This window comes from Oncorhynchus clarkii, chromosome 16 (genome assembly GCF_045791955.1).
Source record: "Oncorhynchus clarkii lewisi isolate Uvic-CL-2024 chromosome 16, UVic_Ocla_1.0, whole genome shotgun sequence".
NCBI lineage: Eukaryota > Metazoa > Chordata > Actinopteri > Salmoniformes > Salmonidae > Oncorhynchus > Oncorhynchus clarkii.
Genome location: NC_092162.1, coordinates 41,940,919 through 41,964,670, shown reverse-complemented (window position 1 = coordinate 41,964,670; position 23,752 = coordinate 41,940,919). Strand labels below are relative to the sequence as shown.

The 23,752-nt window shown below is 42.5% G+C and overlaps 1 protein-coding gene across 1 annotated transcript in view; it reads right to left on the bottom strand.

Annotated features, from left to right (window-relative positions):
• LOC139367619 (synaptotagmin-6-like) overlaps positions 1 to 23,752 on the bottom strand; it is a 74,113-nt gene that overhangs the window by 5,251 nt on the left and 45,110 nt on the right. The window contains exons 2-3 of the mRNA XM_071105885.1: positions 3,426 to 3,867; positions 1,624 to 2,182 (exon numbers count right to left, since the gene is read on the bottom strand). Coding sequence (XP_070961986.1) covers positions 1,624 to 2,182; positions 3,426 to 3,867 — 1,001 coding nt within the window. The remainder of the gene's footprint in view (positions 1 to 1,623; positions 2,183 to 3,425; positions 3,868 to 23,752) is intronic.

Here is a 23,752-nt window from a genome sequence, read left to right as displayed (position 1 = left end):
GCACTCTATGGCCCTTTTGTGGAATTACACATCTAAAGACATACAACATAGAAAGTTATAGTGGGTTACAGGAAACGAAGCTAAGGAACTATGTGGAGACTGCAGTAATGTTCTCAAATCAGTTAGTTTAAGCATTGCCCCTTTGCCCTCTCTGTCTGAAAGCAATATGACCTGTTATTAATGCCTCCTCTCAGTAAAAAAGTATTACTTTTCAGGGTGTTAGTGCAGCGTTGTAGCCAAAGGGCAAGGATTAAAGCAGGGGTTGGGTGTGGGGCGAAGGCATGGGCTGCAAGTGTCAATGTTATTTGGGAAAATAACTAATTTAAGATATGGCTCAGGTCAGATCGTTTTTTTGAGTTCTGAAGCAATACAACCCCACCCGTTCAATTCCTCTGAGTTTATAGTCAGCCACTGTCATTTAGTACTATGTCACCACAGGATGAAGCAGTGGAAACAGTGGGCCTACCTACACATTTCTATTATGTATTACAGATATTGATTAATCTCCCGAAATAGTTTGTACGGGTCAAACATGCTCTAAGACACTGCCTGATGCCAATAATTATTTCGCTCCGTCCTTCTCCCAGCCCACCCCCTCTAGACTCTTTATCTTCCTAATGCCCGTGGGTTGGTATTATCGATTCATTCCCATGATCTATTAACTATTAACAGAGTAAAGCCGCCGGCTGATACTCTTCTCCACACAAACCCCCCTCTGACCAGCGTTTGGGGTTCTCAGCTCTATTCTCAACCCTAAACATTTACATTTGTAAACAGTCCTTTCGTCCATCCCAAGGCTCAGGCTCATGTTATACATGTACATGCTCCTAAACCCCGGTATTGTTTAATCTACTGCGTCCTTAATGAAACAATTCATGAGACATTTCGAACCACCTTGTCTGCATACTGCGTACTTAACTTTGCAATTGCCTGCAAGATGGTGAGCTAGGGAGTTTTGGCAGTGAGTCATTTCCTTGTTCAATAAAATGTGTGTGCTGAGCAACGAGGCAACTGCTTTCTGCCACTTTAGCAATAACTACTAGATTATTGAGCGGTGCCTCCAAAGGCAGCTGAAGTTCAACAATAAGGGCCACAATACTCTGACTGAAGTGCCTTCCAGTGAAGAGAAGCATCGAATAGATTCCCAACCCATATGCCAACAGCATAGTGCACTACTGCACTTAGCACAACAAGACATCCTCATGACACCATCAAAAAAGGATTAGTGTAAAAATGAATGACCACTTTTAGTATGTCGTTTGAAGGATCACATTTTTTCACAGTTTCACAACCTTTGTGATGATTTCCAAGTACTTGTTATGCCTTTAGCTTATAACTATGATGAGAACAACATCTTACGTTAGAAAAGAATTTATGACACACTGAATAAAATGTTCATCTTTTTTTCTGGGGGGCATAATGATTTGAATGAGGTTATTATTCTAACTGGTTACACATGTGAACAATGTTAACTCTCGGCTGGTCCCAAATCTGTTTGTGCTCTCTTGCCACCTCCTATGCCAAACAATGGCCATAGGAGTTGGCAAGACAGCACAAACAGATCTGGGACCAGACTATGTCAACTCTGCTTTAAGTGAGAGACAAACAGACATATCTTCTTACAGTTGTGGTGTACTGAATGTCCCTCCAAATGTCCGTCTCTCTGGAGAGGTCTGACGTCTCAACGAGGTTATCCACCACCACCTCCCCGATCATATCATGTCTGGAGAACCTGTCAAAGTCAAACACGCTCATGTGGAGCTTCCTAACAGCCAGCTCATCATAAGGCACGGGGAACTGGAAGGACTCGTCGAACGTGGGGTTGAGCGTCTTCCGGTGGACGCGCGTCTGGAACTTCTTACGATCAGGGAGAAGATAGATTTTGACGTAGGGGTCGGAGCTGCCGCACAGGTCCTTGGCGGGCAGGTCGAAGGCTTTGAGGATGTTGACCAGGAGGGCCTCATTTTCATAATCGTACTTCAGTGAGAAGTTGATCTTCCCACAGTTCTTGGCGTTGCTGTTCTTGGCGGACTCGTCAGTGTCCAGGGTTTTCTGTCTGTAGAGCTCGGGTTTGATGCGTCCGATGCTGGTGGGCTGCTCATCCTCATCCAAATAGTCATTGCCCAGGTCCAGGCTGATCGACTGCATCTGTCTGGGCAGGTGCCTTTTGAACGAGCTGTGTCTGCAGAGACAGAGGAGACGGAGGAGAGAGAGGGGGGGGGGAAATACGAGAACCTTATAAAACCATGCAATCGGCAGTAGCAAAGGGCAGTGTTTTTCAAAAGCAGAGACAGTGGAGAGAGAGGGGGAAATATAAACAGCTTCATTATGGTGCCTGGAGGAGTCAGTGTTTGAAGAATTGTGCTTGATTGCCCTGCAGGTGATTTCAATTCCAAGTGATTTTTGAATCTTAATAGTGTTTCTGCAACCTAGAACCGTATGGTCCTCGATGCAATTTATTTTACTCAGTAGTACAAATGGTCCTCATCTTAGGGTCTGTTATTCAATACGGGTATGGGGTCTTTCAAGACAACAGCACATAGAGATTATGTTATTGAAAAACAATTTGAGATACATCCAATAATCAGACCCCCTGTTGGAGTTGTGGCTATGTGAAATAATAGCTGTGGGATTGTTTTACTGGTGTTTCCCCCCACGCTAAACTTTATTCCATTACTTCTCATGAAGTGATCTGGAGATGTTAATTACCATATTTTAAATTAACAGCACCAAATGGCTCACAGGCAGAAAGTATATGGGCTTGGGAGGACCAAAACAAAATGAAACTTAATTGCCTTTTTGCACTGTGATAATCATGCAGAAACTGTATTTTTAAATGGCTGCGGAATAACAAATTGGATTCGGATAAAAAATGAATGACCAACTTTCTTAGTGCAGTTATTAGGAGATTCGTGAGGTCCCTATGAGGATTCTTTATAACTGACGATTGATATTTCTGCTGACTACCAGACCCATTCAGTTTTCTGTATGTATTTGTGTGTCTATGTTAGTGTGTGCATGTGTGTGCGCGTGTGTGCGTGCGTGCGTGCGTGCGTGTGTGTGCGCGTGTGTGTGTGCGCGTGTGCATGTGTGTGTGTGCGCGTGCGCGTATGTGTGTGCGTGTGTGCGTGTGTGCGTGTGCGTGTGTGTGTGTGTGTGCGTGTGCGTGTGTGTGTGCGGCTGTGGAATACTCAAGTGGATTCAGGTAGATTAAAAGTGCATTTTCTATCTTTGTTGCCATTATGTGAATATTTGGCCTGTACTGTCAGGTTCCTATGAGGGTTGCCAATTCCTGGGATTCTTTAGAACTGACTATTGATATTTCTGCTAACTAACTGAGCCTTTTAGTTTTCTGACCACGCCTCTGTGTGTGTGTATGTTTGTGTGTTTATGTATTCATGTCGATGGCGCGAGTGTGTGCTAACCTGGAGGAGGAAGCAGGCTCAGTGGCCTGCCGCTGCATGCGTTGAGTGCGCCTCATAAAGTGTTCCCTCATTGACAGCTGCACCTCCGCTGGGATATCAGGTGACGTGTGGCTTATCTTCACAGCAGCCTCCAGGAAACCCACGGAACCCATCGGGTCCTTCACTTTCTCCGTTGCCATGGTGACCGGTGACTTCTGCTGGTTGGGGCTTGGGAGGAACTGGTGCTGGGGCTGAGGAGGGTGGATGTGGAGGTGGAAGGGGGGGCAGTCGTCTGGGGGACCGCAGGCCGGGGTCAGGGCTGCAGAGCTGGAGGAAAGAGCTGCTGCCGCCTTGTTCTGCCAGTAAGGCACCCAGCACAGCTTCCAGGAGGCGAAGGCACAAAGAGTCAACAGGATAAGTCCGCACACCACAAACACGCTGAGTAGGAGGCCAAAAGTGACATCTGGAGCAGATCCGCAGGGACCAAACGCAGGATCACACAATATGGACAAACAGATGGTGGAGACAGTGAGAAGAAAATCAGAATCAATTAGATTGAAACACAAAATATGGAACAGTAGATCAGTATGGCACAGCGGGTGCAGCATCACATTAACACCGTAGATTGGTATTGCTGTATCAGTGGCATTGAAATACTGGCGGTAGGTCAGCCAAATGTTTACTATCCAACCTGTTTTCGGAAGATTGATGATCATATTATACATTTGTCTTCATTGCTATATGGATGTGTGTGATAAATACATAAAAGCTCATCCTTAGAAATGGACTCTGCATGAGGGGATAAAGTGCCACTGTTCACCCCAGCACCTTTGTTATTGTTTTTGTTTCGTGAACGAAACAGAGGTGAGGTGCGTCGAGCAGTGTGGTCCACAAAAATTGCTGTACATATTTTGTTGTTCTATCACGTGTGCAATGATGCCCGAGGGGGGAAAAACAGTGTTGGTTGTTTGCAGTAACTTCTTTGTTGTTGTAATATCCCAAACGAATGTGGCAGTTCCCCCATTAAGGATTACAGCTTTAAAGCAGTAAAAAGATAAGTAACACACACACACACGCACACACACACACACACACACACACACACACACACACACACACACACACACACACACACACACACACACACACACAGTTGTTATCGCAGTAGCACACACTTTGTTAGACTTGCAACTGAGTTAAAAAAAAAGTAATTACAGTTAACTCTGATAAATCATAAATAGGCATATCATCTATTTCAATAGCAACAAAGACTCTTGGGATAACTGCCGCAGAGATAGTTGCATCAATGAATGGGGTGTGTTTCTAGCCTATCTGTACGTGTGTGGGTGTTAAGATGAGACGGGGGTGGGGTGGGCTTGGAACAACCCAAGTCATTTCTTTTTCAATATTATGAATATGCTTTCTGGAAGAACAAATGGGATCCAAAGACCTGGAGAGCCAACGAAAATGCTGACAGGCAGCACCAAGCAAACATTAATATGAATTGAGAAGGCATAGAGAAAACATCACACTGTTGGCTTGGCTTCACCCAGTGTTATACAGTAAATATATTCTTGATGCAATGTAATTATTTTTCTCCACCTGATACTTGCCAACGTTTCCATACTTCCACAGTGGAAATGGACTTTTATTTCTTCGGTTTGCTGCAGCATTCGTTCTTTGCTGCTGCAGTCTTGATTACTCTGATTTGTCTGCAATAATTCACACTGAACAGTCCCTGAGCATCTTGGGGCTTTCTAAGTGTATTCTGACTCCAATCTCAACATAATTCCCAACTGTTAGATAGATAAGACGACCTGCTCCGAGGCAGATTCAATTAGTTCCTTTTATAAATTCAGCTGGCTCAACTGTTTCTCAGTTTAATGGACAAATATGAGCATATGTTAAACATTATTACTGCAGGATATTTGCTTGTTCAACAGTTACATTATAGCCTATGACATCATATTTAAAGAGGAAGATTTGCAAGTGGTTCAAATGAAACATGGATGCAATATCAGCATGGATTCTTCTTTTTCTACATTTGATCCTTTCAGAATCCTTTCACACTTTACCTGATCTTGTATTATTATTATTAGATATCTTCATGCATGCTTTACAGTTTCGAGTGCACTTATAACTTTCAAATGTCCACAGATAAAAACTGTAATTTTTTACTCAGACGAAAACTCTCATGTTCAGAAACCATCCATCAAATCATTTTTTAAATTGAGTGTCCAGTACGGAGCGCTTTAGGCTTATCCAAGATGGAGACTAGATTTCCAAGACTGGGGGATTTGTGCCTCTGCTCCTAGGGGATTTCAGCATTATCCCCAGCCATGACTTCTCTTGGTCAACTACCATTCCTCACAGCTCTGCACAAAGTACAGTGTTGACCAACCTATCACTGGCACATTTTTCAGTTGCTGTGATGAAAAATGAGAAGATACAGTAGATTGATGGTTTATGTTGACTATTTGAAGGGGGCATAGACTGGATATTTTATGTTGCTGAAATGGTCTACGATGGCTGAGAAGAATTTCCCCAAGATATGTAACCACCGATAACATTAAACACATTACCAATTGGTTGATAAAGGGATACCTCAGTCTTCCAGTCATTGCGCTAACACTTGTTAGTATCCGATTAATTATCCTATGCACATATTTATTCCCCAATATGACAGCATAACCGGACATTGAATCATCGGAACACGGAGCCAAATACTGCGTGCACTGACAGTCTGTCTCAAGACACTTCCGCACATTAGATCGTTGACATACAGTTATCAGAGCTCTATTTGCTCTACATATAGTGGTGTCCACACTAGAGACAGTGATGTACGCCCACAGCTTTAGAGGCAGTGAAGTTCTATTTTCTCTCTGTGTGATGTAATGTCCACACTAGACAGTGCTGCAGCTGTAGATACTGGGCAGCGAGGCCAAGGCCCACTGGGGGCTGATCATGGTGCAGTCTTTTGTGTTCCTTCCCAGACAGACAGACAGACAGACAGACAGACAGACAGACAGACAGGCAGACAGACAGACAGGCAGGCAGGCAGGCAGGCAGGCAGGCAGGCAGGCAGGCAGGCAGGCAGGCAGGCAGGCAGGGGCTTCATCCCAAATGGCATCCTATTCCCAATACAGTGCCATACTTTTAACCAGATCTATGGACTCTGGTCAAAAGTAGTACACTATATAGGGATTAGGGTGCCATTTTGGGAGGTACACAGAGTATTGGTCATGGTGCAAGGGTGGTGTTCCTTCCCAAACCGACAAACAAATAGTATAGGGTAAGGAAGCAGAGCAGTGTGAGGCCGTTACTCCAAGTGGGGTGCTGGGCCCAACCACACTGAGACAGACAGACAGATAGATAGACAGACAGCGTGGGAACGGACTGACCTCAGGATTTAAAACACTATTGATGATCACATCCTCCCAAGACGGATCAGCTTTACAATCAACCAACAGGAATTGTTCAGGACGCCTTCTCATGACAGAACCAGTCAGCTTAGGCTACTCAATCGATACTCTCAGAGGTTGACACGACTGTGTGAAGATCTCCTTCAGGTGTGGATTTAGAAAGGTGAGGAAGAAAATATTGAGGTATGATGCAGTGATAGATGATTGACTACTGCTATTTTAATAGCACAGACATAGCATCTGTGCTTTATCTCTAAGCCAGCTGGAGTACTCCCAATGGTTTAAACATCAATATGGTGTCTTGCATTATTGGCTCTCCCTGGGCCAATATTTTTTGATTCATAACATTACACCATGATGTAAATGAGAAAGGTCCAACCACAGTAAATACTAACGACAGCTAGTGCAGTAGTGGTACATGTACAGTGCCTTGCAAAAGTTTTCATCCCCTTGGTGTTTTTCCTATTTTGTTGCATTACAACCTGTAATTTAAATTGATTTTTATTTGGATTTCATGTAATGGACATACACAAAATAGTCCAAATTAGTAAAGTGAAAAAAAAAAAAAAAGTTGTTCAAAAAATGTATTTAAAAAAAAAAAGGAAAATTGCTGCGTGCATATGTATTCACCCCCTTTGCTATGAAGTCCCTAAATAAGATCTGGTGCAACCAATTACCTTCAGAAGGCACATAATTAGTTAAATAAAGTCCATCTGTGTTCAATCTAAGTGTCACATGATCTGTCACATGATCTCAGTATATATACACCTGTTCTGAAAGGCCCCAGAGTCTGCAACACCACTAAGCAAGGGGCACCACCAAGCAAGCGACACCATGAAGACCAAGGAGCTCTCCAAACAGGTCAGAGACAACGTCATGGAGAAGTACAGATCAGGGTTGGGTTCTAAAAAAATATCAGAAACTTTGAACATCCCACGGAGCACCATTACATCCATTATTAAAAAATTTAAAATATATGTCACCACAACAAACCTGCCAAGACAGGGCCACCCGCCAACACTCACAGACCAGGCAAGGAGCGCATTAGTCAGAGAGACAACAAAGAGACCAAAGATAACCCTGAAGGAGCTGCAAAGCTCCACAGCGGAGATTGGAGTATCTGTCCATAGGACCACTTCAAGCCGTACACTCCACAGAGCTGGGCTTTACGGAAGAGTGGTCAGAAAAAGCCATTGCTTAAAGAACAAAATAAGCAAACACGTTTGGTGTTCGACAAAAGGCATGCGGGAGACTCCCCTAACATATGGAAAAAGGTACTCTGGTCAGATGAGACTAAAATTGGCTCAAACCCAACACTTTCATCACCCCGAGAACACCATCCCCACAGTGAAGCATGGTGGTGGCAGCATCATGCTGTGGGGATGTGTTTCATCGGCAGGGACTGGGAAACTGATCAGAATTGAAGGAATGATGGATGGTGCTAAAGGGAAATTCTTGAGGGAAACCTGTTTCAGTCTTCCAGAGATTTGAGACAGAGGTTCACCTTCCAGCGGGACAATGACCCTAAGCATACTGCTAAAGCAACACTCGAGTGATTTAAGGGGAAACATTTAAATGTCTTGGAATGGCCTAGTCAAAGCCCAGACCTCAATCCAATTGAAAATCTGTGGTATGACTTAAAGATTGTGGTACACCAGCAGAACCCATCCAACTTGAAGGAGCTGGAGCAGTTTTTCTGTGAAGAATGGGCAGAAATCCTAGTGGCTAGATGTGCTAAGCTTGTAGAGACATACCCCAAGAGACTTGCAGCTGTGATTGCTGCAAAAGGTGTCTCTGCAAAGTATTGACTTTTGGGGGGGGGGGGGGGGGGTGATTAGTTATGCATGCTTAAGTTTTCAGATTTGTTTGTCTTATTTCTTGTTTGTTTCACAAGAAAAAATATTTTGCATCTACAAAGTGGTTCGCAAGCCACTGTAGCTGTGATTCAACCCACAACATCAATCCATGTGTTTTAGCCTACAAAGGCCTTGTATCAATAGACCACGTGACAGAATATGTCATGTTTCAGGACTTATCATTTTAAAAAAGGATTCATAATTTAAATGTATTTGTATTGTTTTGTCTTAAAAGTTCAGAAGCTCCAACATACATTTATATCAACATCACGCTCAACGCTGGCGCCAGTAGGCCCGGTAAAAAGCTCTACTGTAAAGTAGCCTATTTAAATATAAGGATAATGGAAGATAAAAAGGGCTGACTGAGACCTCAGCCAATATAAAGTGCTACCAAGCTAGGCCTTGTCTGGAGCATATGCAGCCTTTCAGAATAGCCCACTAATTTAATTAAGCATTGTTTTGAAGCAGAGTCAAAGAGAAAAACGGAAGCCCTGGGGTTTTTCACCTCAAGTGCCTTCAAAATATAACCTGGTTTCCATAGAAACCTAGTCATTAGACAGATGTATGCACTCTCTCTCCTGGCTGTTATGAATCGACTCAGCTCTCCAGCAAAAACAAGACTGTCCAGTCCATCTTTGCAAAGACCTAAAGACACGATGCGAGAGATACCAAATACACTGCTTGCAGTGCACAACATTAGTTGTATTGCATTAGTAATGATGCATTCGAACTTGTATTACACATGTTGCAGTCCACAATGCAACAAGGAGAGTGTATAATGATAAGCCAAGGTCGACCTTTTGGATTTAAATCTTTCAAGATCCTTAAGTATCCGTGGTGATCAAACGAATTAAAATCTTTGGCGTGTATTGCTTCGCTCATTTTCTGGAAAGGGACATCTCTGAGGGAGGTGGGAGCAGCGGTTCTATCCCTGCCTTGTGCCCCTCAATTACAACTCAAGGCTCTCCCTCCAACAACACATCCCCATGACAGCTGATATTTCCCTGCGAAGGAGAGGGGAGCCACAGCAATGGAGAGTGGCTCAGAGTCATGCTGCTATCAAAGACAGGAGCACTCAGTTGTGCTATAATATCACATCTCCTAGACATCCCACTAGGCACCAGACTAGTGATGCACGGGTTGACTCATCACCCACCATGAAATATTGCGTGGATGAAGGATGGGTGGGTGGCGGGTTGAATAAAGGGAAAAACAATACCTTAACAAATTCATAAATATATCATTCTTGGGGAAATGATATCTATAGGCTACACCGAGGTTTTTCTTTAATTGTTTTAGGCAATCTGGCAATGGTGCATAAGCCTAAATCTTAGGTCCTAACTGTAAGTGCACAAAGCGCGCCAAATAGCCTACACACCAATCCCCAAATGCTTTCAGGGCAGAAAAGGTTCATGTCGATCCAAAGAGGCAAAAAGGATTATGGAGTTTAATTCATTAAGAGAAAAAATGTAGTTGAGAGAATGCCAATGCCCAGTTAGATACCATCTGTAGAGGTGCTGTCTTTACCAGCATATTAAAAGCTGATAGTATATCAACCACATAAAATATGCATCCAAGCCAAACTGAAATCTTATCAGAAACATGTTGGGTAGTTTGCACAGCTTTGTGCAGACTCCTTACAACCAGTCAAACTGATGTCATTTAGAAATGTTGCACCGAAAATATTTCCCTTTTCTTTTCTGTTATTGCATTTTATCCCCGGTACCTTCATGTATTTTCTCTGGGAAAGAAGCAGAGATGACAGAGAAAACTTTACCGATGTCAGCTTACACTGAACAAAAATATGAATGCAACATGCAACCATTTCAAAGATTTTACTGAGTTAAAGTTCATATAAGGAAATCTGTAAATGTAAATAAATAAATTAGGCCCTAATCTATGGATTTTCCATGACTGGGAATACAGATATGCATCTGTTGGTCACAGATACCATTAAAAAAAAGTTAGGGGAGTGGATCAGAAAACCAGCCAGTGCCCGGTGTGACCACAATTTGTCTCATGCAGTGCGACACATCTCCTTCACATAGAGTTGGTTGTGGCCTGTGGAAACTTGTCCCACTTCTCTTCAATGGCTGTGAAAAGTTGCTGGATATTGTCGGGAACTGGAACACGCTGTCGTACAGATTGATCCAGAGAAACCCAAACTTGCTCAATGGGTGACATGTCTGGTGAGTATGCAGGCATATAAAATTACATTGGAGGCGGCTTATGGTAGAGAAATGAACATTAAATGGCAACAGTTCTGGTGGACATTCCTGCAGTCAGCATGCCAATTGCATGCTCCTTCAAAACTTGAGACATCTGTTGCATTGTGTTGTGTGACAAAACTGCACATTTTAGAGTGGCCTTTTATTGTCGCCAGCACAAGGTGCACCTGTGTAATGATCACGCTGTTTAATCAGCTTCTTGGTATGCCACACTTATCAGGTGGATGGATTGTCTTGGCAAAGGAGAAATGCTTACTAACAGGGATTTAAACAAATTTGTGCCCAAAATTCAAGAGAAATTAGCTTTTTTTGCATCTGAAAATGTCTGGGATCTTTTATTTCAGACATTTACAACACTCAACACTTTACATGTTGCATGTTTTGTTTTTTTGCACTAACACTACACAGCTGATTCAAATGACCAACTCATCATCAAGCTTTGATTATTTAAATCAGCTGTGTAGTGCTAGGGCTAAAACCAAAACAGAAACTCTGTTCTAGGGCATTGTACAGTATAACAACAGAAGAGAAGCTGTATGTAGGCCTACCTAATTATAGACAAGTTGACTGACAAATAGCCTACAAATTATAAGCAGAAGCAACCTACATCAGGCAACAACAAAAAATATCCTGCACCCTGTTAAAACATTGTTCAGCAGTCTCTAGCTGTAGCCTACAGCACATTGTCTATACTAGCAGTCCGGAGTCTCCCAGCATGCCGAGCACCGCCCGAAGTTTGTAACATTGCAGAGGAATCTGCATAGCTCCACATTGACATGATTGGTTGACGGTAAGGGGGCGGTATGTCCTGTTTAAACACAAACTCACTTCCTTAACAACTTCCTTGATAACAAACATGTATAACTTTAACAGAAGGCTATCAGAACAAGAACAAAAACACACCTTTATGATACCTTGTGTCTGGATTTCAAAGACACGAAAATTAGTTTGAACTCCTGGAAAGACATAGGGAAGGTAATGGGGATAGATGTGGTAAAGAGGTCAATGGAATGCAGAACGTGGGGGACAGAAGGATGCTTGATTGTTGCACATGTAACAAAGTGGATATTTGTCAGTCCATCATGATGGATGTACCACAATGTGGTTACTAAAATCCGATTTGGATATTTGCCTTTTTCTCTGAATAACATTTAGAAGTTTTCCCTTTTCGGGTTTAGAAAAAGTATCTGCTAAAGATTTTCACTTTATCACATACAGTCAGCCGTTGCGGATGGGTTATTAGCAATTGCGGTTGGGTGCGGGTGAACAAACAGCTGACCAGTGCACCACTAGCACAGACATCAATTCAACGTCTATTCCATGTTGGTTCAATGTAATCTCTGAAGAGGGCACGACAACATCTATTCCCCCCTCAGGAGACTGAAAAGATTTGGCATGGGTCCTCAGATCCTCAAAAGGTTCTACAGCTGCACCATCGAGAGCTTTCTGAATGGTTGCAACACTGCCTGGTATAGTAACTGCTCGGCCTCCGACCGCAAGGCACAACAAAGGGTAGTGTGATCGGCCCAGTACATCACTGGGACCAAGCTTCCTGCCATCCAGGACCTCTACACCAAGCGGTGTCAGAGGAAAGCCCTACAAATTGACAAAGACTCCAGCCACCCTAGTCAAAGACCGTTCTATCTGCTACCGCATGGCAAGCGGTGCTGGAGTGCCAAGTCTAGGTCCAAGAGGCTTCTAAACAGCTTCTACCACCAAGCCATAAGACTCCTGAACACCTAATCAAATGGCCTACTCTCTACTGTTGTCATCTATGCATAATCACTTTAAAAACTCTACCTACATGTACATATTACCTCAACTAACCGGTGCCCCCGCACTTTGACTCTGTACCGGTACCCCTCTGTATTTAGTCTCACTATTGTTATTTTATGGCTGCTCTTTAATTACTTGTTACTTTTATTTCTTATTCTTATCCATATTTTGTTGCAATTTGTTCTGTTGTATTCGGCGCATGTGACTAATACAATTTGATTTGATTTGAAATTCCATGGAAACAACATTGATTCAACCAGTGTGTGCCCAGTAGGATGGCTCTTTTGTTGGGATATGATTCCAACCATTTCATTGCTTTGTATCAGACAGCTGTGAAACCCTAATATTACTGTTAAAATGTACTATTTAGATGTGCAACTGTGGCATTTCCAAACTCCCCAAGTGAAATTGGCCTTGAAAGAATTGTGATTTATAATTCTGTATTTTCCAGCGGGGAACCTGGTTTTCACACAATGTCAATGTTCACAAGAAATGCAAATATCTTAAGACACAGTACAACATGATAAAAAGATCACATCATTTGTATAGTATACTAGTATAATTGAAGAGTAGTATACCCAGGAAACTACAAGAAGATTAAAGGCAGGGTTCCCATGTCCCTGTTACCTCCTTTACTTCTAAGTATTCTAAAGCACGCCCTCCCAGGCATGCAACAATGGGCTCTCAATGGTGGCTTCTCTTTCTTCTCTCCCTCAGGGGGTGAAATAATGGGTTCTGATCTAGATGCTGCAGCACCTGAGCCATTTTTAGACAGCTGCATTTCATGGCTTTCTCTTCTCTTTTTTTTCTTCTCTCTTCCTCGCTGCAATCTGAAATCCTCTAATCTTCTGCATCCCTAAATCCTTAAGCTCCACAGCATGCAAGGAAGACGAGGGTTAGGCTCCAACATATCTGCTTGCCTGCCTGCCAGAGGTGTGCGTAAATGTCCAGTGAATCTGCCTGCCTGCTAGAGGTGTGAGGAGCAAATGGGAATGGATTATGGGAAAGAATATAAGACACCCCCACAGTAACATTCATTCTCACACTGAGCTGGGGTGAGGTCTACTATTAGATAATGGTGTTATTTAGGGTTGGGGCTAGATGGAATCCATAGTAGCAGCATCCCTGATTTTGTGTGGGGGAAAACGGGATGGGATGATTGAAAGGAAATGTAAGACAAAGTTCCTCACAATAATTGTTCATTAAAAAAAAAACATTCTGCCCACACCACGTTGTCTCCGTGCTGCTGTTGCTGTTTGTTTACTTTTAATAACCGTTTCGTCAAAACTCTGCATTTAACACATTTACCAATGTCATAGGTTTTTCCTCGCTCTACTATTTTCATTCAACGTTTTTCACCATGGATGCCTTATCTGGACATGATAAACAACAAAAAGTAGTAACATCAACGCCATGCCATCAAATTGCAGTCGCTGTACTCATAATACACTTGTAGTGAGGATAGCTGAGTTGGAAGCCCATTTCTGCCCCTCCCAAAATATAGAATTTATAGATAATTGGCCCTCTGTCTGGACTCACCCACAAGATGGACCAAGTCTGAACTGCTGAACTGACAGACTCCATCCTACCTGGAGGGTTGCTCTCATATTATCTATCAACATAGATCGGGCTCTAACTCCTCTAGCTCCACATTGAGATAGGGTGCAGGCCAGGTAGCAGGCATTTAGCCAGCCTGCTCAGCTATTCCCATTGAGACCTTGTCTGTGCCTCGATCTATGTTGGGCAAAACTAAACATGGCGGTGTTCGCCATAGCAATCTCAATGGAATAAAGACCTCTTCCATTCCTGTCATTATTGAAAGAGATTGCGATATCTCACATATAAAATAGGGCTAATTTTCGACACAAAATGACATACCCAAATCTAACTGCCTGTAGCTCAGGACCCAAATCTAACTGCCTGTAGCTCAGCACCCAAATCTAACTGCCTGTAGCTCAGGACCCAAATCTAACTGCCTGTAGCCCAGGACCCAAATCTAACTGCCTGTAGCTCAGGACCCAAATCTAACTGGCTAAAAATGCATTATTCCACTCTCCTCTCCTCAAACAATAGCATGGTATTCTTTCACTGTAATACAGTTGAAGTCGGAAGTTTACATACACTTAGGTTGAAGTCATTAAAACTCGTTTTTCAAACACTCCACAAATGTCTTGTTAACAAACTATCGCTTTGGCAAGTCGGTTAGGACATCTACTTCATGCATGACACAAGTAATTTTTCCAACAATTGTTTACAGGCAGATTATTTCACTTATAATTCACTGTATCACAATTCCAGTGGGTCAGAAGTATACATACACAAAGTTGACTGTGCCTTTAAACAGCTTGGAAAATTCCAGAAAATTATGTGATGGCTTTATAACCTTCTGATAGGCTAATTGACATCATTTGAGTCAATTGGAGGTGTACCTGTGGATGTATTTCAAGGCCTACCTTCAAACCCAGTCCCTCTTTGCTTGACATCATGGGAAAATAAATAGAAATCAGCCAAGACCTCAGAAAAATAATTGTAGACCTCCACAAGTCTGGTCCACAAGTCAATTGCACACAAGTATAAACACCATGGCACCACGCAGCCGTCATACCACTCAGGAAGGAGACGCGCTTTGTCTCCTAGAGATGAACGTACTTTGGTGCGAAAAGTACAAATCAATCCCAGAACCACAGCAAAGGACCTTGTGAAGATGCTGTAGAACACATGTACAAAAGTATCTATATCCACAGTAAAACTAGTCCTATATTGAAGTAACCTGAAAGGCCGCTCAGCAAGGAAGAAGCCACTGCTCCAAAACCACCATAAGAAAGCCAGACTACGGTTTGCAACTGCACATGGGGACAAAGATCATACTTTTTGGAGAAATGTCCTCTGGTCTGGTCCGACGAAACAAAAATGGAACTGTTTGGCCATAATGACCATCGTTATGTTTGGAGGTAAAAGGGGGAGGCTTGCAAGTCGAAGAACACCATCCCAACTGTGGCAGCATCATGTTGTGGGAGTGCTTTGCTGCAGGAGGGACTGGTGCACTTCACAAAATAGATGGCATCATGAGGGAGGAAAATTATTTGGATATATTGAAGCAACATCTCAAGACATCAGTTCAGGCTTTGGTCGCAAATGGGTCTTCCAAATGGACAATGACCCCAAGCATACTTCCAAAGTTGTAACAAAATGGCTTAAGGACAACAAATTCAAGGTATTGGAGTGGCCATGACAAAGCCCTGAACTCAATCCTATAGAACATTTGTGGGCAGAACTGAAAAAGTGTGAGTGAGCAAGGAGGCCTTCAAACCTAACTTACTTACACCAGCTCTGTCAGGAGGAATGGGTCAAAAATTCACCTAACTTATTGTGGGAAGCTTGTGGAAGGCTACCCCAAACGTTTGACCCAAGTTAAACAATTGAAAGGCAATGCTACCAAATACTAATTGAGTGTATGTAAACTTCTGACCCTCTGGGAATGTGGTGAAAGAAAAAAAGAAAAAAAAGAAAAAGAAATAAAAGCTGAAATAAATAATTCTCTACTATTATACTGACATTTCACATTCTTAAAATAAAGTGGTGATCCTAACTGACCTAAAACAGGGAATTTTTACTAGGATTAAATGTCAGGAATTGTGAAACTGAGTTTAAATGTATTTGGCTAAGGTGTATGTAAACTTCCGTAAATTGGACAGTGCAGTTACTGTAGATTAACAAGAATTTAAGATTTCTGCCAATATCAGATATGTCTATGTCCTGGGAAATGTTCTTGTTACTTACAATCGCATGCTAATCGCATTAGCCTACGTTAGCTCAACCGTTCTGAGAGGGACCCACCAATCCTGTAGAGGTTTGTTAGATCCCTCACTTCCAAGGCAGTCATAGTCAATGAACTAATCACTGATCACAACCTTGATGTGATTGGCCTGTGTAACGGTCATCGTATGAAGGAGAAGAGGAGGACCAATGCGCAGCGTGGTAAGTGTCCATATTTAATAGAACAAACTGAACACGACAAAATACAAAAACAACAAAGTGAAATAACAAACCGAAACAGTTCCGTGTGGAACACACAGACACAGGAAACAATCACCCACAACTCAAAAGTGAATGCAGGCTACCTAAGTATGGTTCTCAATCAGGGACAACGATTGACAGCTGCCTCTGATTGAGAACCATACCAGGCCAAACATAGACTGCCCACCCCAACTCACGCCTTGACCATACTAAAACAAAGACAAAACAAAGGAACTAAGGTCAGAATGTGACAGCCTGACTGAAACATGGCTCAAGCCTGATGAATTTATTGTGTTAAATGAGGCCTCTCCTCCTGGTTACAGTAGTGAGCACATCCCCCACACATCCCACAAAGGCGGAGGTGCTGCTAACATTTACGACAAAACATTTCTATACATTAATTTTTTTTTACTGTGTTTTCGTCTTTTGAGCTTCTAGTCATGAAGTCTATGCAGCCTACTCAATCACGTTTTATAGCTACTGGTTATAGGCCTCCTGGGCCGTATACAGCATTCCTCACTGAGTTCCCTAAATTCCTATCGGACCTTGTAGTCATGGAAGATAATATTCACATTTTGGTGTCTTCAATATTCACATAGAAAAGTCCACAGACTCACTCCTTAAGGCTTTTGGAGTCATCATCGACTCAGTGAGTTTTGTCCAACATTTCTCCAGACCTACGCATTGCCACAGTCATACACTGGATCTAATTTTGTCCCTTGGAATAAATATTGTGGATTTCTCTGCATAATCCTGGACTATCGGACCACCATCTTACTATGTTTGCAATCGCAACAAATAATCTGCTCAGACCCCAACCATGGATAATCAAAAGCCGTGCTTTAAATTCTCAGACAACCCAAAGATTCCTAGACTCCCTCCACCTACCCAAGGACGTCGGAGTACAAAAATCTGTTAACCACCTAACTGAGGATCTAAATGTAACTTTGCATAATACCCTAGATGCGGTCACACCCCTAAAAACAAAAAATATTTGTCACGAGAAATTAACTCCCTGGTATGCAGAAAATACCCCAGCCCTGAAGCAAGCTTCAACGGAAATGGCGCTTCACCAAACTGGAAGTCTTCTGACTAGATTGGAAGGAAAGTACCGTGCAGTATCGAAGAGACATCACTGCTGCTCGATCAGCCTATTTTTCCAATCTAATTGTGGAGAAAAGGAACAATCCCCAATGTATTTTTTATATTGTCGCAAAACTAGCTAAAAAGCATCGTTCCCCAAGAGAGGATTTCACTTCAGCAGTGACGAATTCATGAATTGTCTCCAAAGCTCAGTTCTTCTGAGTCTGCACAGAACTGCCAGGACCTAGGATCAATGGGCACACTGAAGTTTTTTATCCTGTATCTCTTGACACATTCACGAAAATAGTCATGGCCTTTAAACCTTCCAGCTGCATACTGGACCCTATTCCAACTAAACTACTGAAAAAGCTACTTCCTGTGCTTGGCCCTCCTATGTTGAACATAATAAACGGCTCACTATGTGTACCAATCTCACAGAAAGTGTCAGTAATAAAGCCTCTCTTGAAAAAGCCAAACCTTGACCAAGTTCCTCTCAAAAATGTAAGAAAAAGCAGTTGTACAGCAACTCACTGCCTTCCTGAAGACAAATAATGTATCAGTCTGGTTTTAGACCCCATCATAGTACTGAGACTGTGCTTATGAAGGTGGTGAATGACCTTTTAATGGCCCCAGACCAAGGCTCTGCATCTGTCCTCGTGCTCCTAGACCTTAGTGCCACTTTTGACACCACCGATCACCACATTGTTTTGGAGAGATTGGAAACCCTGATTGCTCTACACAGACAACTTCTTGCCTGGTTTGCATCTTATCTGTCGGAAAGATATCAGTTTGCTTCTGTGGATGGTTTGTCCTCTGACAAATCAATTGTACGTTTCAGTGTTCTTTTAGGTTCCTTTTAAGACCACTATTGTTTTCACTATATATTCTACCTCTTGGTGATGTCGTTCGGAAACACAATGTCAACTGTCACTGCTATGCGGACGACACACAGCTGTACATTTCGATGAAACATGGTCAAGCCCAAAAATGGCCTACCCTGGAAGCCTGTGTTTTAGACATAAGGGAGTTGATGGCAGCAAATTCTCTACAGTGGCTTCTATTTAAGGCTAGGGATGATTTAAAGGTCTTACTTCTAACCTACAAAGCATTACGTGGGCTTGTTCCTAACTATCTCTCCGATTTGGTCCTGCTGTACATATAGTGCATTTGGAAAGTATTCAGAACCCTTGACTTTTTCCACATTTGTTATGTTACAGCCTTATTCTGAAATAGATTAAATCATTTCCCTCCCCCCTCATCAATCTACACACAATACCCCATAATGACAAAGCAAAAACAGGTTTTTAGAATTTTTTGCAAATGTATACACATTTACATAAGTATTCAGACCCTTTACTCAGTACTTTGGTGAAGCACCTTTGGCAGTGATTACAGCCTTGAGTCTTCTTGGGTATGACGCTACAAGCCTGGCACACCTGTATTTGGGGAGTTTCTCCCATTCTTCTCTGCAGATCCTATCAAGCTCTGTTAGGTTGGCTGGGGAAATTTGCTGCACAGTTATTTTCAGGTCCCTCCAAAGATGTTCGATCGGGTTCAAGTCTGGGCTCTGGCTGTGCCACTCAAGGACATTCAAAGACTTGTCCCGAAGCCACTCCTGTGCTGTCTTGGCTGTGTGCTTAGGGTCGTCTTCTTGTTGGAAGGTGAAGGGATGATTTAAAGGTCTAAGGTCCTGAGTGCTCTGGAGCAGGTTTTCATCCAGGATCTCTCTGGACTTTGCTCCGTTCATCTTTCCCTCGATCATGACTACTCTCCCAGTCCCTGCCTCTGAAAGACAACAACAGCTCTACAGACAATTCCTTGAACCTCATTGATTAGTTTTTTCTCTGACATGCACTGTCAACTGTGGGACCTTATATAGACAGGTGTGTACCTTTCCAAATCATGTCCAATTAATAGAGTTTATCACAGGTGGACTCCAACCAATTAAGTTGTAGCAACATCTCAAGGATGATCCATGGAGACAGAATGCACCTGAGCTCAATTTTGAGTGTCATAGCAAAAGGTCTGAATACTTATGTAAATAAGGTATTTCTGTTTTTTATTTGTAAAACATTTGTCTAAAATATGTCTAGAATCTGTTTTCGCTTTGTCCTTATGGGGTACTGTGTGTAGATTGATGAGGAAAAAAAACTAATTTAATACATTTTAGAAGAAGTCTGTAACAAGTCTGTAACAAAAAGTCAAGGGGTCTTAATACTTTCTGAATGCACTGTATGTTGAAATAGTCTGTGTCAAGGGGCTAGAGTCAGTCTGTTATATCTGGTGTAATTCTCCTGTCTTATCTGGTGTCCTGTGTGAATATCAGTATAGTCCCTCTAATTCTCTCTCTCTCCCTCTCTCCTTTCCCTCCCGGATGACCCTGAGCCCTAGGACCATGCCTCAGGAAAACCTGGACTGATGACTCCTGGCTGTCCCCAGTCCACCTGGCCGTGCTGCTGCTCCAGTTTCAACTGTTCTGCTTGTGGCTATGTAACCCTGACCTGTTCACCGGATGTGCTACCTTGTCCCGGACCTTCTGTTTTCGGGGATCCTGGGAATCAAACCCTCCAACGTGGCATTACAAGCACCTTGCTCTACCATCTACGTTACAAAGGACCACAACAATTTTGTGAGATTTACGCATGATTGATACATGAGGCCCCTGGTCCTATCAGGCAATTAGTCTGCCTGCTGACCAGGAGCCTCTATCTCTGACAAACAGCTTTTAGTGTGCCAGCCAGGCCCTCTTAACCGGCTGCCAGGATTCTCCAGCTCCTCTCCAGGGGCCTCATGAATCAACCATGTGTACATTTCTCACAAAGTTTTGGCACATGTGGAAATCCTAGGATTTGCGGGAGCAACAAATTATTGCAATTTATTAAACTGTTGTGTGCAACATATGCACATTTTCATCAGAGCCTTACTATTTTTGTGTGTTCATGAATGAGCGTTGCAACCTCGCTTGGAAAAAGCCCACCTTTTATGGTAGCAAAAATGCCCTCATTTGCTATATGATTTGGAAAAGTTGGAACTGGGCCTTTGACAAAAAAAATGCATGCCTCCTATAGCGAGTGCCAAACACTGGCAGCGTATTCTGCAATATTGATTGCCTATTCAAACCATTTAAAATTAAACGCTACAGCCCACATTTTTAAACAATCAACTACATCACAACTGCCCAGACCCACATACTCACACCCACCATCTCCAGGCCATCATCACATTTCCTTGTCATTATCCCATTCCATTTCCTCCACACATAATATTTTGTTCATCAATACATTCTTTGGTTTCTATAACCAGGTCTCCATCCAACCTTTCCAAGCGAGTGAAGTACATGTTGGATAAAACATTTAAATGACAGGCCAGATATTGATGTAATAACCATCATATGGAATTAAATGACATGTTGTGTGTTCCTCCCACCACGACTCGGGAAAACATGCAGTTCATTAGGCTACAGATGAAACAAGTGATGAATTTCACAGGGTGGTGAAGGTACAAGGTGATAAGCTAGATGCTCCTTTCCGATAAATATCAAGGCTCTTATTCTTGGTGACGTGATCATCGATGCTTGTCTGCATCATGTAGGCTATACCCACACTGTATATGCTAGCTGTTGGCTAGAACGCATGCGCGAATGCCAGCTCGCTATATAATTCAAAATATTGTATGTGCGAAAACCATCAGTGAAGTTCAAAACGTGACGGATACTCATTGAACTTGTATTTATCGAAAGTATTTTGTTTGTGCACTACGTCATCACGCGCAGCCTTTTATCCGCAACATTTCAATTTGATGGAAACATTTTTATGGTGGGAAAATGTCCTGCCTTGGTATATGCTCTGAGATTAAATTAATGAATTGCTTAATAAACTCAGGACCCACACCTGTGTGGAAGCACCTGATTTCAATATACTTTGTATCGTTCATTTACTTAAGTGTTACCATTATTTTGGCAGTTACTTTTATTAGGCTACATGCTGCTATGCGATCTTCTTACCATTGGCAAATGCATCTGTTTTATCATTAGGCCTATGTTTTAATGTTTGTATTACCCTAGCATTATTATAATTCCTGTGGATCAAACACCTCCATTTCCCCCCCAAAATAATTAATATTTGCAATACAATTGATCAGCCACTAAAAGTTGTGTGTACGTGTTTAAAAAAAAAAAGTGTGTAGAAATACTCACACTTTCAAGTCAAGTTAAAAAAAAGTATAAATACCAACCTTTGCGTGAAAACTGGTGCACCTTTGATGAATGAGGCCCCAGCTCTCTCTCACAGGTTCACACAGAGAGGAAGGCACTGAAGTCATTCCATGGATGAATGTTTTGTATTTAAAGATATAAGCTTGTTTACAGTGCAATGTTTCCTTTACACCTGACTCTACTCAGTCTCCAGCTACCAGATAAGCCTGACCTTGGACAATCCTTCCTGCCAGCACTAGGCTACCTTTTTATTCCATATTCCTATTTATTTTCTCTCCACTGCTGAAAGCAATCCCCCTACTCTTCCCATCTCCAGCTAGCAGAGAACACTCCATACCTGCCCAGCTCAGACCTTGGACCATCCTGGAAGCACTAGGCCAAGCCCTTACATACCTAAGCCTTAACGCCTGACCAGCCCTTGCAGTCTGTTGACTTTCCCCCTGCCGTGTCCCCTGCCTGCCTCCTGGCTCTCTGCTCCTCCTGGCTCTCTGCTTCATGTGTTGCTTACAGCCTTCAGCCCTGCCCTGTGCTCAACCCTGTCACCGAGTGGACTGCCCTAAATACACTTCCCTACGTATTTATTTGGACAGTGAAGCTGAAACTTTTAATTAGGCTCTATACACCAGCATTTTGGATTTGAGATCAAACGTTTCAAATAAGGCGACAGTACAGAATGTCACTTTGTATTTTAGGGTATTTTCATGCATATCTGTTGTACTGTTTAGAAATGACAGCACTTCATGTATCTAGTCCTACGTATTTGGAGAAATTCTCTTATATGTGTATTAACAATGTTGTCTCAGGGCAATTCATATTATTCTGTACTTAAATCTGTGACACTGCATTTTAGTATGATATGTTACGTTAGCTTACATAATGAATGGAATAGCGGTTGTACAATATCATACAAATGTCTACTGGTATCATTTTAAATTGAGAACATACACTGAGTGTACAAAACATTAAGAACACTTTCCGTGACATAGACTGACCAGGTGCATCCAGGTGGAAACTATGATCCCTTATTGATGTCAACTGTTAAATCCACTTCAGTCAGTGTAGATGAAGGGGAGGAAACCGGTTAAAGAAGGCCTTTGAACGAGGAATGGTAGTAGGTGCCAGGCGAACCGGTTTGCGTGTATCAAGAAATTCAGCGCTGCTGGATTTTTCATGCTCAACAGTTTCCCATGTGTATCAAGAATGGTCCACCTCCCAAAGGACATCCAGTCAACTTGACCCAACTGTGGGAAGCATTGGGATTCATCATGGGCCAGCATCCCTGCGGAACGCTTTCGACACCTTGTAGAGTCCATGCCCCAACGAATTGAGGCTGTTCTGAGGACAAAAGGGGGTGCAACTCAATATTAGGAAGGTGACCCTAATATCTTGTACACTCAGTATGTCTTTCTCTGAGACCAGGTTGCTTGTTGCGTGGTAACAACAAAGGACAATTACGGTGAGAATTTACGTTGATGGTAAGGTGAACTAACAACAAAGGTTAGGGTAATTTACGTGAAAGGTTAGGGGAACTAAAATGACAAAGGTTCTGTGAACTTACAGTATGTAGAAGCTTAGATGAATTGGGTTAAGTTTAAAAATAAGGGTTAAGGAAGGGGTTAGCTAAAATGCTACAGTTGTTCCCCATTCGACTTGAACATGCATCCTTTAGATTGCTAGACGGTCGCAGATTATGCCCACCCACCCATCCTCCCTTCTTTCATTTCTATTAGTAGATATTATACGTCTTGGAGGT